The 18577-nt window shown below is 30.9% G+C and overlaps 1 protein-coding gene across 1 annotated transcript; it reads right to left on the bottom strand.

Moving 5' to 3' along the window:
• Nucleotides 1–8561: 8561 nt before the first annotated feature.
• Nucleotides 8562–17776, bottom strand: LOC148610360 (uncharacterized). Its single transcript, XM_088542882.1, has 11 exons — nt 17652–17776; nt 16352–16507; nt 15113–15228; nt 14221–14341; nt 13566–13691; nt 12422–12493; nt 11552–11677; nt 11188–11337; nt 10228–10485; nt 9449–9512; nt 8562–9272 (listed from the first exon to the last, which is right to left on the bottom strand). Exons 1-11 carry the CDS (start codon nt 17692–17694, stop codon nt 8594–8596), a joined length of 1911 nt encoding a protein of 636 aa, XP_088399008.1. The 5' UTR covers nt 17695–17776; the 3' UTR covers nt 8562–8593.
• Nucleotides 17777–18577: the final 801 nt, after the last annotated feature.

The raw sequence follows: 18577 nt of genomic DNA, 5'->3' as shown, positions 1-18577 counted from the left end.
TCCCGGGTCGTGGTTGTCTTATGAGCATATTCGCCTGATCCATTCTCTTTTTTATTACCGGATATTTATACACACTTGCAATATAATGTGTGCGGACAACAGAATAGTAATGTAACGTGTAATGTCAGTAATGTAGTGTTTGCTCATCATAGTGGCTTGTCTGTTCTTCTGTCTCTGGACTACTTACAGAAAAAAAAACCTTGAGAACGGTTTAAAACATGTATTTGAAACTTTGCGCAGTTAGTTAGTATAATAAAATATTGATTAAATTAAAATTTCGTTTTTGAGTTTGGCCATTTTGAACAATTTGCCATCCAGTTTTTCAACACTACGTAGCGGGTTATCATTAAATTTCCCATTAATTGCATATGTGTTTTTGTTTTCTTAATTATTAGTATTTATATATAATCCATTTTTATCAGTTTGCTTCATTCTTTGTTTTTGTTTTTTTGTTTTTGGTTTCAGACCATGTACTTGGATTTCGATATTTCGTTTCAGCATCAACGCATAGACATCAACTAGAAATACTTTGAGCAAGCTTAAAAAGAAAGCACCCCCACCCACGCTTTGAATGCAAAAAATGTATAACCCTATGCAGTCTTTCGACGATAATTATATTCCATAATGCGCAACAAAATATGATGCAAACATATATAACAAAATCCCTTTATCAGACAGACGGAGTGATTTCTATATACCACAAAATTGTTAAGCAATCGGTTGACCTAACAACACTGGTTTTAGGGCACATATTTTAGCTTCATGGGTGAATAAATAACACATGCATAAAGGCAGAAGTATATGTACTGTGGTAATTATTGGTATTTAGTGACGCAGGTAGTATGTAAAAAAAAACACCGCGGTATTGGCTAATGATTGGTCAGAATAGTTTCTTTATTAAAGAGAAACATACGTATTGTCTGTTAAATCTGAATAAATATGTAATTCCTGATAAAAATATTGTACTTCTGCTGCTTGGTTTTGGGGAACTGTGTAATAGTTAGACTCTAATGTGGCACATTTCTGTCTGAAATAGAATTTATCACTTTCAATAAAACAAGCCACACATGTTATAAATAAATTCGGAAGCAAAGCACGGGTGACAAATTGCAACTGCGGCTGAACCTTTGATTAATGCGATATTCAAGTTTAATAATTCTGAGATAGATAAATTGATATCATTACCAAACTGGGTTCAATAATTGAAAATGCATAAAACAGGTTGTATCAACAATTGACACACGAGAAAGACTTTGGAGTTCCCTTCATTACATTTTTATACGATTATCATTTAATTGATTTAGAAATTGTCAGATCAAATTACGTAATATGTATTAGATGCGTGTGGCCAAACCACCCAAATGAAATTAGACCTGAGTAAAGCGAAATTTGGTACTGGACAGAAACAGAACTCTGATACTTACTTTTGTGTAGGAATATCCGTTTCAGTAATGAATCAGAGTGAAGTGAAAAAAAAAAGAGACTGGAATATTTGGATTGATCGACAACAAGTTTGACAAAATATAACACATACTTAAAAATAATTATTCTTAAAGAAAACCAAATGCCATTTTCAATAATCATTTTTGCTACTATCAAAAGTGTCGGTAAAATAAAAAGAACCCTATAGAATAAATGATTATGTAATTTAAAGATGATACGATATTTTATGAGATCGATTCAAACTTATAATTAGATTTGTCATACAACGAATACTTATATTAGAATGTGTCAATTAGACAATAGCCTTGCCTGGGTGAAAAACGTCAGCTCAAGGCCACCCATGAGTCATCAAAAAATGACGTTGGAAGTTTTACCCTACAGGCTGCAGCTGGAGTCAAATCAACATAATACACAGGTACAGCAAAAAAGTCGCCTAAATGTTCGCCAGCCACATTAATTCAGTTTAAGGTGAAAACGCAAAAATACACACAAAGGCCAAAAATCCCTAAATTGGGACATGCGCAAAATTGCGGCAGGGTGAAAAAAAAGGACTTTGACTTGATTACAAACCTCCTCTTTCTAAATCTGACCGCTCAACTGTGGATAGCAATGCATACATTGTATCATAAAGGGGTAGTTTGGTTACTATTCTCACATGGATATATCTTTATCAAAACGAATCGTAAGGTACAAAAAAAAAAAAGAAACACACTTGCCGATATAATGGCAAATGCATTTGAAAAGGGAATATCATTTGTTAAGAGCATCTTGCAATTAAATATTAATATTAATAAATATGGTTTCAAAAGAAGTTGTCTGATGTAAATTCATTCAGCATGATGAACCAGTTTATATTCCGATGAAAGAAAGGCAGGGTTATAGACCAGAATAAATGCAACAAGGAAAAATAATCTCTAACAAGCAGAAAATCAGGTATCTGAACAGACTATTGACGATATGTTTCTCAAAAGTATATCGAAACACGTGGGCGATTTCTACACGTTTCATTGAAAGGTAAATTTTAATTCGAAATGACTTCAAGTATTAATTGTAATGAGAAAAATCAAGATGTAGCCTGTACATTGTTAATAACAATGGATGAAATAGTCTGATTAAAGTATGACTTTTGTATTTTCAGCTCTATAAGTGTTTCACTTTTTTGTTTGTTTAATTGTTTTCTTTATGTTTATATTTGGAAACAAAACACATTCAAACATTTTTATCAAGTCAAAGACATTCAGGTTATTTATATCTCGACCTTGAATGAGGAGGAAAGAAAAGTTCTATGAAGATGATAATTAGTATGATAATAAACGAATACAAGAAAATGTTTGGTATTGAAAAGAAAAAAAGAAAGTTGTTTATTTATATGTCATCGGCATTTTGTTTGCATATGGTAAATGAATGTGTAAATATATGACGTAATCGCGATTTATACAAGCTATTGTTACATTAAACCGACCTATTTTCTAATAACACATCTTTTTAGGGTAACATAAGTTTAAGCGAACAGAATATGTAAATGTTACTACTTACTTTGAAACATAGAATAGGATCAAAATATGAACATAAAATAACTTATTGTTAACTTCACAATAAGTACGAAAAAATGCAATACTTCACAATGCAAGAAATTAGATATATGAAAAATGATTACTCTTTTTGAAACAATTAATTAATTAATAATCTTGGTAGTATTTGTTTATTCAAATGTTTACATTTATATAACCGACTCATTTGATTTTTTTGAAAAGACCGATAATAGTTCTGACGAATGTCTTTTTCTAAGCAATGATACGCTACAGAGAAAAATACCATGCAGTTTTGGTAACTGTTATTCTATTTTGTATGATTTTAGAAAAATATCAAGCCTCCCTAGACTTTTCTTGTATATTTGAATGTTGCCCATCTTTTATAGGCTATCAACAGTATGGAACTAAGTTTAAACGTTCCAGAAATTACCAAGTGACAAAAACCATATGGAAGGTCTTTCCTAGTCTCTATGCAAATGATCCATGTCTTATTACGAGGTTGATGTTCTTACACAACCTCTGAACGAGTACTATCCTAGAGATCTTTACCATAGTGATACATCGTTAGTCAGGTTGTAGTGGACAGGGTTCGACGATTCGACAGGAATAGATTCGTATATGGTAAGTTGATATTGCTTATAAGTGTGGGTTTCAACTTACATTGATTAAGTTGTATTATAATTTCTTGATGTTCATGGGTAGTTTTTACCACAAAAGCGAAAATGCTAGCACAACTTCGTCTTAAATCTTAAATAATACTGAATTCAATTTTTAATCGATTCCAGTTCAAATTAAGAGTCGGTTTCAACAGGTGCTCAATGTACAAGGTTTAAAAATATTTCAATGGTTATAGACATGTATGGGTTTCAATGTACACAGGTTTCCAGGTATCCCAAGGTTATGTTTAGACAAGTGTCACTTTATTGTTGAATGTACTATATAAAAAAGTTTCAATATGAAAAAAAAAATGCATTAAATCGAATAATTTGAATCCAAAAAAATATGTATTCAAAATCAAATATTTTATTAAATGATGAAGTGTTCATTAACGGTTACTTTTGTATGCATGTATAATTGTTTGTTTACCCGGCTTATTAATATGCGTAATTAATTTCAAAATATAATATTTAAACAGATGAAAACGGTTTAAACATTATTTTATGATTAGAATGTTAAGCTGCAAACGGGTATCTGGATATATTTGAGGATTGTATTTTAAGAACAAAACAAAGTTTTCATTAGTGGCAACCGTAAAAGATTAATTAAGGGAACCATGATTCATTCTAGTGGAAATCTAAAGAATGTAATCCAGGGACAAAGACCCGACATAGAAAACAGTCAAACATCGCAAAGAACATAAAACAACTACAATAAAACAAGAGACAAAAGTAAATGAGCAACTAGGACTCCACTTCAACTATTACCCGTTGAATAAATCAGTCTTCATGGTGACGACCATAAAACTTATGTAGTGATGACTTCAATCTTGTAGCAACATATGTCTGTTCCAAAATCCTGATTGTACGAATTTTAGCACGATACAAAAAAGTCTGCGTAGGTACGGCATACTCTGGCATAACATTTGGGTTTTGATATGAAAACACCATACGCAGGTGCTGAAGGAATGTTGATGAGAGAAAAATGACAAGCGCTAGTAACAGGAAATACACACTATGCAATGCTGTTTGGAGCTATTAAAACATCTTTCCTTTTTAAGTAGTATGTATTCTTTATTAAATCCGAAAAAAATGCACAAAATTTGAAGTTCAAATGAATTTGAAAGGAGCTAAATTAAAGGGTAATAAAAAAAACAATGCCTTAAATCCCTATAACCCAAAACCAAGAGTGATATCCGGAATTTTATTGAAAAATTTAGGCAGGGATTTTCATGAGGAATCCACATGTAATAAATAAGTTACAAAATCTGACAGAAAAAAAAAATAAAAGAAAATAAAAGATTTCTGTGATATGGCTCCACTTTGTACTCCAATAACCTGAAAATGCTTAACTCTTTATACAATCTGTCAAATCGCCTTTCAACAGATTTGAATAGAAAAATATTAAAAACTGAATGCAAAATAAGTGTTCTTAACCTTATTTATTTTACCCTTTTTTTTCATTTTATTTATTTTATTATTTTTCAACTTTTACACTTATTATGCATGTTGAGTATGCTTGTTTCAACCATTGTGTATTGAAATGATTGAATACACCTTGAGCTATACGTCGTTTTGTTTAAAAACTAACATTGTGTCTACACTTGCCCAAAGTGAAGAGAGTTTAACATGTTGTAGTTGTATTATGCTCCGCTCTGCAAAGCAAAACTCTATTTATCTATAAATAATGGGGTAAAATCATTAGGTTTCAAGCCGTTTGGACTTTAACATACATGGATACATGTATATGTATCTGTATATGTGGTTGCTACGTACAAAACTTAATTTGGCCCATCTGTTTAGGGTTTGACCTCTATAGGCAGGTTTAGCAACTATGGAGTATTTTATTATTATTTCTTTTTTTTTGTAAATATTGTTATGCTTAATTTGAGCAGATCCAGAGGTTTGCAAAAAGAGAGAAACCCTTACCCATTTTTTTCCCAAAGAAAAATGTGATAAAAATAATAAGTACATGCATATGTATACTCAATGCAATACTAAATAACAGATATCCTTGAATATTTATTTGAATTCTTTCTACATATTTTTAGTTTCATAAAATACAAAATATAACATTTTTTAAAGTTATAATTTTATAAGAGGGATGAACCACATTGGATCTACATGAATCAGCCTACTTATATGTCAGTCAATTCTGTTATACATATATACGAATCCAGTCTCTACAATATACGATGCACATGCTTGTGATATTTGATATATAAATACATGTACACGTGCATGTATTTTTATCAAACAACTAAATGTTTAATACATGTAATGGGGTATTGACATATGTATGTAGTTTGTATGCTTTAAACATGGGTTTTATAGTACTCCATCTTTTAAATTGATTGATACTTGTTCAAAATGTGCATGTAGAGAAAAATATAAAGCCCTTGTTATTTCTGTTTCACGTGAAGAAGTTTAAATACATTTATCCAAGTGATTCATTGTTGTATGATTAGCAAGAGACTGATACAGACCCTGCCATGGGTCATGACTGATGCACTACAAGTATTGTAGAAGATGATGGAGGGAAAGCATTCTAACCACACACCTCTGACCTGATTAAGCACCAAAAAGACAATCATTCAAGATTGTAACTTTAGGGCATTAAAATGTGGTAAATATTTTGGCATTTGACCAAAATTCAAGGTGAAATATTTTGTTCAAGGTCATTATTATATATCCATTATGTTTAATAGAGTTGAATACACTTAGCTGGAAAAAAAAACAGTGGTTTAGAAAAGGGCAACTGTAGGCTTAATATCTAACTGTAGATCTTCTGTTGCATATCTCAACAATGAAAAGTTACAATTTTTCAAGACAAATTCCTTGACACAAGATGGCGGCCATATCTCCGCCATCTTAATTTTTCGAAAAAAATATTTTTCAATTATAAATTTCTCATGGGGCCCTACCAGATGCACTTAAGTTTATATGTAATTGCCATTATCACTTTCGGACGGTTCTGCATGGTTTTGTTTTAATAAGCAGCCTCTTAACATGCCTAAGGGCTGAATAAAATGAAAACCATAAGTAAGTCTCGATTGAGTTTGTTGAACAAATTGTACTTATAGTTGAGGAAAACGTGCCGTTTATTCCTGAAATTTGTTTTTTTTTTAATTGAAAGACACGCATGCATTGACCGTTTACGATAAGAGAAAGTACAAATGTAATTTAAAAGTGAAATTCTAGGTTGGCTTTTTAAACATTGAAAATACATGTAATTAACCATACATCGTGGAAAACAAACCATCCACATCGAAGACGTTCGTAGTTCATTGCTTGTGTACTGCGGAAAACGTAATTATGAGCTATGCTAAAATATCAAAGCTTTTTACAAATGTCTATAAAAAAAGCAAAGTATTTGAACTTAAAAAAAAGATCAGACTTGTAACTTGTAATTAGTATTACCTTGGACACTAAGCCCTATGCTCATGACGTAAAATTATATACTAGATCAAATTTGCACAAGTAGAAATTTACATGGAATTTGAATACGTCTGTACAAATCAATTAGGTAAGTGTGCATATGTCCTTTTAAAATCTGAACATCAGTTGATAGTCAAATGTGCTTTCGGTTTTTTTAGTCAGTTTTTTTGGTTATACTTTATTATCTCATGTTCGTTGATATTAATATGCTAGTTACGGTTGTATTATTCGTAACTGGTTCGTGGATTGAAACCTGAATATGGATATGAAGTGATTGTTAGCTAAACAGACTCCTCCCCCAAAGACAAACATGCAAATCGCATGATAATGTGTTAACAAATGTTATTTTTATTCATTATACTTTTTTTGCTAAGAAGGAAAATTAAGTGCTTTACGGCTGTTACAATGCTCTGTAGCTACGGTTATTATAATAAAAGTGTTTAATTCATTATATGTACACGAGGTGCGTATCCGTGTGAATGGTCTTGGTTTGGAACTTCTTCCTTTTGTTGGAAAATTTCATCCATTTTGCGCAATATTTGTGTACAAAGCAACAAATGATAGCCGTGAACACACTTTTACATTTTTTAATCGTACATCTTCCTACTAGAACCGTCAATTAATCTCTACAATAGAAAATCTCTCTCTATATGCCTTCAGTTAATGAGTTTGATTTGTTCGCTAGAATAAAACAGCATTATCATGTACATATTGTACATCTATCATTAGTAAGATAAGTGAAATGTGCATTTAACATTATGATTATATGTTACAGGTACGCACTTTTTCTAGTGGTAGCACACACAGAGCTCCGTAAAGATCCTCGATCATATCAACGGCACAGCTCGGGGAAGTTCTGGCACGGTCAATGCAAATATCCGCGGTGAACTACCATACTGCAAAGAATGACATGGCGAAGAAAATCTAAAAGTATTTGACCAAAAAATGAAAAATGTTTTAAAAAAAATTTCAAACCTTGAGCGCATAACTCAAAAGCATCATTTCACCTATAGAATAGAAGAGTAACCTTATCATTTAGGTATTCAATAACATGTGTGTCCTTTCTTTGTTTTTTATCCGCGCATGACTCTCACAATAAAACGGGAGTACGTACATTTTGCTATCTATTCACATATAAATGGAGTTTCTAGAAACATAAATTCAGCAAAATACACATGCTTTGTCGTTTACGTGTAGCTAAAATGTAATCAAATGACAAGGAAAACACTAAGCATCTCTTCAATCACAGAAAAAAATCATTTCGTATTCATTACATGTATAAAAATGCACAATTAATTTTACTCGACCATGCGATAATCTTACAATTTATGTAGTCCAATTCAATGAAAACCAAAAATGGCTTTATTAAGCAATTATACATTAAGATTATATACAGTTAAATATATGAACACATTTGTTTCTATATTCAGTGTACATTTCAAAAGAAAAAAATAATATAAGTGTTTAATAAAAAAACAGGTTTTTTTCCCCTATAAACACATCTATAAACATGTATCACCCATCTTAATCACATGGTATTGAGGCAAACTCATAAATGTCATCGTTCCCTTTATCAGCTACATTTTTATGTTGAAGTGATTTGACGTCCACGTCATTTGATTTACCCATTAATGAATGGTGTGTGTTCGTGTAAGTTATATTTGAATCGTCGTTTTCACTTCTAAAGCAATACTGAGATTTCAGCGTCGTGATCGTATGGTCTACCAATTTACTGTGTTCGTTTCCTGTGTCTGTTTTATTTTCTACAGTATCTTTCGGGATATCATAAATAACATCAAGAAATCGGATTGGTATCGACGAGTACGCTATATCTTCATTTTTCTTAAAGTTAGACGCAAAAAGCGGCTGAAGTTTATTTACAGATTTTATTGTTTTATTTGCTTTCTTCTGCATTTTACATGCTGGTTCTATCAACACTGGCTCTTTATTGTCACATTGATTGCGCAATGTAAAATTCAATGTATTATATTCGCCATTTGATGCATCTTGTATACTGTCTTGATTGGAAGAACGGTCGGTTGAATAGTTGTATTCATAGTTAGCTTCAGGACAAGCAAACGAGTAAATTGAGTTTCTTTTTTGCTGACTCGAAGAATCTTCTTCGTCAATGTCATTCACAATATTCGGATCAAAATAGCACTTCATCCCAGTTGGACGTATTTCATAAGTTCCATTTGAATTCCTGGAAAAATGTTATAGTAAGATATGTAAAATAAAAAATAACCATCGTTTGATCGATGGCCATCATTGATATTTTTTTTGACACTGGCAATAAGAAAAGAAATAATAAACAGAAACTTTAGCAGTAATTACAATCAAATATTTTCATGACCGAATTGAAAATTAAAACGATCTTACCTTTTCTTGTAATATCCAACAGATAACAATATGAAAATGAGAAATATACCACAGGCTACAGCAACTGAAATATATTAAAATCAGAGTAAGTACGATATAGATAAATTAGTGACATAAATACAACTTTGTATTTTCAAAAATGGAAATCAAAGGGAATGACTTACTGATATAAGTTTTATTTACTCCTACTACGTAACGCTAAGGAGTAAACAATGAATTAGCCATAGTCGTGCAACATGTTTGTGGAGTATTTTTAGTATTCAATGAGTTTGCAGATTTCAAACCATGATATAATCATTTAAGTCATATTGTGTCTACCATTATTGTCATTATTCTAAGATATGATTTCGTTTTACTTTGTTTATTATAACTTTATTTTGCGTTCATGAAAACAAAAAAAGAAAAAAAAAGAAAAACAAATCAAAATATTAAAATAACACGATTATGTGACGTTTGTATGTTAGAATGTTTTAATCATTTGAATTTGAAACATCATAAATAATTCTCAAAAAGCAATCATGATTGCGTTTAAGGAGGTAGACCTAGGGTAAGTGACCTGACTCTTGAAATTAGGGGTATGTTTGTATCATATTAGATTTCCCCTAAGCCTATCAAGCTTTTATTTGAAACAGAGTGAAATCAGTCAAAATTGCTTTGATGCTTGCACGAGTTTAATGTAAAATGCTGAATAGAAACGTTCCAATGATTTGTACAAGTTTTGTCCCTTATCCTAGGTCTACCTCCTTTAGATCAAGGATGATTACCAACGTTTTACCCACCGCTAAGAGTTGAGGTAAAATTATCACTTGTATCATTCGCAATTATTTCGATATTGTGGGACTTAGTCGACTGCGAGTTTAAGATAGAAAATGATTGAATATTTTCTGATAAAAATGTGGTTGTATGGTCATAAATGGTAGATGATCCATTCAAATTCATTGTCGAAGTACTGCTGGTTGGTTTTCTATTTGACAATGAACTTAAATCTGATTCGCCTGGATATTCTGACGACATTGGTTCGGGTTCCGTGGTAATATCTAAAACAAATATAAGTATTTCGGTACTAAAAATCGATCTTAGAGATATAATTTCATTTAAATATTATGTTGGAAAATAAAATCAATCTGATAATTTGTTTATTTCACTGTTATGAAAGCTTACTAATTCCAGTGTACAAGTAATGCTTAGTTTCATCAATAAATCAACATGTTGTATTTAATGGGGTCTTGATCTACCATGCAACTTCAATGCAACCAATAAAATATTCAGATCAAAAGACAATTAACAGACACTTCTGTAGTTATGACTTCAATCTTCTAGCAACATAACCCAGTTCCAGAAGCTTATTTGAAGAGTGTGTTGAAGACCCGTGCAGTGGGTTGAACATGCTAAAGTTCGTTTTCAAAATTTTCCATTCATTAGAATTCAAATACCCAGACTTTTCTAGAGAATGTTTGTTGGTTTGTAATATATTGCTATGATAAGAATGAGGTAAATTGTATACGAAACACTAAAAACATTACAACCAAAGGAGAAACAACACTCTGAAATTCGTTTACTTTTTGTTAATCTGTTAGGGCCATCATTGACCTATAATACAAAAATCTATCCTATCACACCTTATAATGAATTACATTTTAGGAGAAAAATAGTGAGATTATGTCACCTCTATCATAAGCTCTGTTCGGTTCCTACATGGACATCATCTTAAACATACATTAGGAGAAGAAAAAACTCACACTTTTCACTAGATTCTGTTTGAACAAAAGTTGTTTTAAAGAATGTTGATTGACGAAGCAGAGCATTAGTTGTGACATCTGCATCTGACTCTGTGTACGTTGATGTTCCAGTTGATTGAACAACAGAAGTGACTGAGATTGTTGTGTTGCCTGAAAGAAAATGAAATAGTTATATTTTCATGGATGATACAAAATTTGGAAACGTGTTTTATTAAACTTTAAGGTTATTTGTAAGCATAGGTTTTGAACAAAATGATTATTACAAAGTTGTTTCAACATGTTTCCTAACTTCAAAAAAGGCTTCACAGTCAATTTATTTTGTACTAAGCAATAATACAATTGTTTTAGTAGTAAGAAGGCATACCAGAGCTATTTTCTTCACAAATACCATATCTACGAACTCCGCAATTCTGTTCTCTCATTTTATGTATTTTGTTGCCGTTTATTCGCACTTGTAGACAGTTCAAATTTTTCATTCCTGATATTGTACCTAAATGTGAAAATAGTTAAAGTATAAACAAGTACTGTAACAAATCATGGCCATAGCATCTTAGATATTTTTTTTTAAATTACTAGGTCACATATGAGTATTTTATTCAAGAAAAATACGTATTTATTACTATATGTTGATTTTTTCAACACCAATATTTATATCACAATTTAGCAAGACAATGTTTGAATTGCCGAATTGACAATTTCCGGTGATAATCAATTTGACAAACAAATCTACTTTACCAACAAAGTTCAAGTCACACATTCAAAAGGCGAGTCAATAGTTATTTTTTAGATTTTTGTTGATCAAATTGCAGGTTATTATTTCATTACTGGAGAAGCAGGACATTTTTGACCTTCCGGGGCACCTGTAGCCACTCCCTCCCGGTTTCTGTTTTGGAAGTTCATATTGTAACAGCTTTCGTTTTTCTTTCATTTGTATTACTTCTTGTTTCTTTTGTCTTACGTTTTTATGTCTAATCCTTTTATTCGGATCACTACATTGTGTATGTAGATCGTCTGTGTTTCATGTATTCACATTTGTTTAAACATTTAACATTTTACAATTACATTGTGCGTCTCTACTTTGTATATAAAGTTTAGAATAAGAATTAGACACTTCAAAAATATTTTTACTTCCTTCTTTTACATGTCATGTTTGTGTTCTTCAAAGAACAATCTGTAGTAATTTAACTGTATACATTTTTTGTAGTATTTTGAAACAAAAAAAAAATCAACTTACTATTCAATTTGCCGTGCGCAAAAGTGCTAGTCCACTGTAAATATTTCTTTCTAAAGATCATGGTACACTTTTCTAAATAACATTTGAATTCATCCATATTAACTAATATAAATTGGAAAATTTCTACAAAAACGTAGTGTGTTTAGACAATTGTAGTGCTTGTTAATTCAAACTTAATTATTTTCAATATTATAAAACTGATGCATTATAGACAAACGTAAAATGGATAGTCAAGATTGCAATTTCAAGATAAGACCCGAGAGTTGAAAGGAATGACAATAGTCCTGACGTGTGAATTCCGATTGTCAATAGAGCGCTAAACCTCCTGGTTCCATTAAAGTTAATTATCATTCTTTAAAGTAGAATATAAGCGGTCAGGAAAAAGTCGCCACAAGTCAGAGTAGGAATTACCCAAGATAATAATCAGCTTTGTTGATCTTTTATAAATCCATCATCTGTAATGAATGTGTAATAAACAAAATACATCTTAATAAGATCTAGAACTGGGGTAAAAAAGTTTAAGGCAGCTAATGAGCCGTATTTTTATAGCAATGCTTCAGGATGCTGTCCATAATGACACGTTGGCGTATTAAGAAGTCAAAATATTGGCTACTAGGTCTGGTTTACCTTAACTCATATAGTAAAAACACCATATGCGGGGGAAGGTGCTACATTACAGCACAAGAAGGGAAATTCAAAATTTTAAAATCAAATTTGTCTCGTTTGTCATATATTTTGTATTGAGGTTACTACTGTCGTTAAATTTGGAATTAACGTATGAAAAGGGCGCAAAAGAAGAGGAAATTTCAGTAGACTATTTAATTTCTAAATGTGTTATTTTGTCTTCAATTTTGATGATGGTAAAGATAAAAGACCCTTATTAGATAATAAACACAATAGTATCGGCTAATTATTCATTCATTTTACAGTACATTGTGGATACTAGGTACATGGTTTCGTCCTTTTTATGTGTATAATTAACAGGATTCGGATTTCGTCAGGGCCTGCTGCAACCCTGTCACGTCAATTTTTATTACTGCTTGTTTGTATTTGCTTGATACGTTTTTCCCTACATTCTTTACTTTGACACAACTACCCACTTTAATTCAAAACAAAAGTATAAATCTATCATTCTTCAACTTACCTTTATATTTGTTGCAGTCATCGCAACTAACAGCTGATAGCACTATCATACTTGTATCTGTATCATTTGGGAATTTAGTTGAGCATGCCAATTGTTGGTCCATATCCCGAACAGGCTTATTCTTTCCTTAAAATGTATCCAAAAAAATAAAAATAAATAAATAAAAAAAAAATAAAAAATAAATAAATAAATAAAATTCCATATTCAACCATGAGATCAAGTGTATACCAATAAGCTAAACAACTTTTTTTCTGATTACATACACCTTTAGACTGTAATTCATTGTTACTTTTCAATCAGATATATCATGCTTCAATTAATTTGTGATTTGCTCTTAAAAAAAAAAAAAAAAACGGGAATTGAATAAAACACCGCATCAAATCGGACCATGATAAACCGCTGAATGCTAGGGACCTGATTCGCACACATGCATATGATAAAAACACGACACTCATTTCATTAAACGTTAAAACGTTTTGATTTTACAATCCAATTCACAGTTTCTAAATAAGCCAAACGCCGTTTTCGAACTTTAACAAACGATTTGCATGTAACTTGAATGTCAATTTTATTAATAATATAATAAATTTTAACATGCATTGATATTATTTATTCAAATGCCTTGAACAAATTCCTTATTTATCTGTTATCTAACCTTTTAAATGTCTGTGCACTGTATGGTAAAGAGAATTTGTACACACACATTTGTCTTTACATGTATTTACAGGAATTTTTTTATTGTTTCCATGTGTATTGTAACATACACATTTATTTTCCTGCAAGTATAAAATACTGTTAAAGACGTCCTTTAATACAGTAGAAGGTTAAGGTTAATTAGGACATACATATTTGATCAACCAGCTCACTATTTACTGTAACGATACACCAGCTTCGGAAATGTTCTGGGTTATTAAGAAATAGGATCCCAAAAGATTGAATGACCCCCCTTAAGTTTTTGTTCTGTAAAGAGGAATACCTTCTGTTACACTTAGATATTTAATATACAGCATACACACTTTTTTTTCATGTTTTCACAATAATTTTTCATCAATCTTAAGAGTCATTCTGTCCATCATATCTTGCAAGCCATATAATCAAAACTGCAGTCATTAATAATTTTTCTTTTTTGTCCTCGACAATTGATGATCAATATGTACATTTTGTATTCCGGATCAAATATATTTCTGGTCATGTCATCAGTTCCATTTTATATGGAACTATTTCAAACTTAAACAACAAGGGGATTGTTGTATGTAGTACGATATAGAATATTTTAGGAACATTTTGACCGGAAAAACCTAATCATATGGAGTCTGATGTTTCCCTTCTTGTGTGTGACAGTTGAGATACATGTGTTCCTCTATATTGGGTTCTGATAAGAGGTTGCTCCTTGAAACCCGTATAAAGTATATCCAAATTTGCAATATGTATGATTGATATTTTTGTATTTGCATCTTACAAGCATTTTGTTAGACTGATCAAGTACGTTTTAACATTCAAGATATGTCAAAGCATGAACGTAATTTGCATCTGTTGCGTGTGCATACCTTATATGCAAAAAGCTCATATTCTTTGCAGATATTTGAACAAGCTGTCTTTGCATCCATAGACCTGTCAAATGTTTTGTGTTTTGAAGTAACATTATAATAAACCTGATAGCAACCTGCAATTTAAAAAGTATTAAATAGTCATGTGATAATGCTTGCATTTACTAATTATATATATATATATATATGCAACTTTAACTTGTTTTTATTTGAATTTTAGATGAAATAACAATGTACAAAAATGACTCGAATTTTAGTTGCATTTGTTTTCTACATATTGATAATTTCAACTTTTAGCAGTGTTAAATTCTAGATGTAATATAGTGGCAGGAACATCAACGTCCATTTAAAACTTTAAATAGCATCTTTTGTTCGGACTTCCAAGTCATTCGTAATCAAGGGAACGCAGGTTAAAGCGGTAATCAAAAGAATGTGATCCAGGGAAAAAGACCAGACATGGAAAACAGACATATACAACAAAGAACATAAAGTAACTAAAATCATACATAAACATTGAAAAAAGGAAATGAGCAATTCGGACTCCACTAAAAACCGGGAGGATGGACCAGGTGCACCGGCAGGGTAAGCGTCCTCTGCTCTTCTGGAAACAATCGCCGAGTTTCTCATCAAAAGTGAAGTCCGCGTTAGACAAACGAGGAAAGGTAAACTATGACCCCTTGAATAAATGAGTTTTCTTGTATTCACAACAGGTCGATATTTTTTTTTTATTGTGGCTTATGTCGTTTTAATTTGATAATTATTAATTTAAAGAGGTAGACCTGAAGTAAAGAACATAACTCTTAAACTCAGTGATGTTTGTATCATATTCAATTTCACCAAAGACTTTCATGCTTTCCATTGAAACAGAATGGAATAAGTCCAAGTTACTATGATGCTTACATGAGATTGATGTAAAATGTTGAATGCAAACGTTCCAAAGATATGTAAGAGTTGTGTTCCTTACTCTATGTCTACCTCCAAAAAAACACTTTGCAGTATTAATCTTTCAGAGTTTTAGAAAATCACCTCATTCACAAGTTTGTTGCCTAATGTTTATTTCATATCTTTAAAACATGATTAGACATCTTACTGTGCTGCCAATTTTTTAAAAAAAAAGTAAAATGTGTAAAAGTCAGTCATTTAACTTCTAACATTCTACAATATGTAATAATAATAACAAATTTAATCGAAGGAACCGTACAGGAAACAAAGTTAAAGAAGTTGTTTGACTCATTATACCTTCAAAGGTCATCCAATTCGTATTAAGATATATTGCCCCTGCCCATCCTTTGTAGGTACCATTCTGTTCAATATCTTGGCCAACCAATTTGCAGCGATAAAAACTTTCATACCAGTTCATTTTTTGTTTTGTCAAATACAAATACCTCCCGTCAACTATAAGTAGATAATTTGAAATTAATGCAAAGCTAACGAAATCAACATTGTGATCAATACAAAAAGAACCGACATAAACAGAATTTAAACTTAATGTAACATGTTTAAAAAAAAAACCACGTGTTTTGCTATTTTAACAATCTAATGTGCAGGCAGAAACAAATGAGACATTAGTGCGTTATGTTAAGCAGTTTTTGTTTCATAATGAGGTGATCAGGTACCGTCTACAAAACGAACAACGATTGAATAATATACCATTTACAAAGACAAAGAATAATATTTTTTTCTACTTATGGTTAATTCCTTCATAACGTTTGGATATTTTTTCAAAGTTTAAAAACCAAAGCGCATTTATCCTCAGACACTACGTCTTTGCTGAATATGAAATAATGTTGTCGTCACTTACGTAATAACATTGTTTTCAATTTATCTGGATTCTTATCATTAAGGAATTTATGAACAAAATTGTGCTGAAAATCATCATAAATAATATTCAGAAATCATACATCTATTATGGAAACGCATATGGTACACCCCTTGTAAGGATACTTTGTGGCAAATATGTCAGAATAATAAGTTTTATTGTTGCGTTATAAGTTTGAATCAAGTTATCAATATCGACTTGCTAATAATAATGTAATGACATGTTAGTAAAATGTCGACATGTTGAATTCAACTTGTTTATTGATGATGTCAACATATAACGTCAAATTGTTCATCTTGTGATATATCATCATGTTGAAATCAATGTCGGAATAATAAAGCAAAAATTGAATTTACAATGTCTACTTGCTCATCTAAATGTAATGACATAAAAACAAGATGTCGACATGTTGATTTCAACATGACAATTTATCATCATATATACATCGGTTGATATAATAAATAAACAAGTTGAATTCAACATGTCGATATTGTAATTCATTTTTTCTACATCATTCCGACATGTTATCTTTTACATAGTGATTCGATTCCAGCTTATAACACACAATATAACTTATCATTCTGACTTATTTGCCACAAAGTATCCTTACAATGGGTGTACCATATGCGTTTCCATAATCTATAAACAAAGTTTTCCACAACTCAAAACATAGCGGTTAAATAAAAGTCAAAAAAACAGTGAGAGTAATCAATTATCTACCTTTGATCATAACTTCAAACAGCAATGATAACATGAAAAGCATGATAATCCTTCTTCGAAAAAGCTAAAATGTTTCACTTTTAATACGTCAAACAATTTTGCCCTGATCGATAATTTTCTGTATGTATAGTAATAACTGGAACAAGGAAATTGACATCCAAATTCGTAATTATACAAGGAAGAAACTTTGTCTATTTATATGAAAAAAAAGAATCATTGTTCTGATTCTTATATCTATAAGATGACATAATAGTGCCAAATTTGTTTTATATGAAGTAATATAATATCCCTATACGTCCAATAAGTAAAAGAAAACTTACTTATTTACATTTGTTTTAACTGATTTGAATTATATATTCTTTTCAATTACTATTTGGGGGTATCATCGAAGTTCGAAATACTGGCTTAAAATGTATTATATATAATTTAAAAAAAATAATATAGGATTTATGTTAGTAAATATCTTATAATCATACACATGAAACTACTTGAAATATGTCTATAAAAACATCAACAAAAACGATTTTCGAGCAGGGAGTTGTTTACTTATTTTTGTAAATGTAAATTGTGTATTCCACTTAAGGAATTTTTCAAATATATTGGTACAAATGTAACCATCATATGATAGACTGATTCGGGAGAAATGTTGTGATGATCTAATTTCAATTAGATGTTCCATTTGTGCAATCATCAAATTTTGGCAAACTTTTCCGAAAATGTTTACCCTCTAACACGTCATTGTGGGTGAAATTCCGAACGTTAATTAGTCATTAATTTAATTATCAATACAATAAGAATGCATTTTGCATTCTACATTCGGTTTGGCGTTAATTTATTTGAATAAAAATAAGTAAAACATAACTTGTTACAATGTGTTTGTTTCATTTTACTTAACAAAAATACCATTTTGAATTAAAATATCAATG

The sequence above is a fragment of the Perna viridis genome, chromosome 8 (assembly GCF_037379345.1).
Source record: "Perna viridis isolate PV_CMFRI_1.1 ecotype Kerala chromosome 8, ASM3737934v1, whole genome shotgun sequence".
Classification (NCBI taxonomy): Eukaryota; Metazoa; Mollusca; class Bivalvia; order Mytilida; family Mytilidae; genus Perna; species Perna viridis.
The sequence above is the reverse complement of the archived record's forward strand: the minus strand, read 5'-3'. Positions and strand labels throughout refer to the sequence as shown.

Coding starts and splice junctions, on each gene's coding strand:
- LOC148610360 (XM_088542882.1), bottom strand. CDS start 17,694: ATGCTTTTCATGTTATCATTGCTGTTTGAAGTTATGATCAAAG. Junction 15,229..16,351: donor GAATTGGATGACCTTTGAAG/GTATAATGAGTC, acceptor TTTAAATTGCAG/GTTGCTATCAGGTTTATTAT. Junction 9,513..10,227: donor TTTTACCTCAACTCTTAGCG/GTGGGTAAAACG, acceptor AATATATTTCAG/TTGCTGTAGCCTGTGGTATA.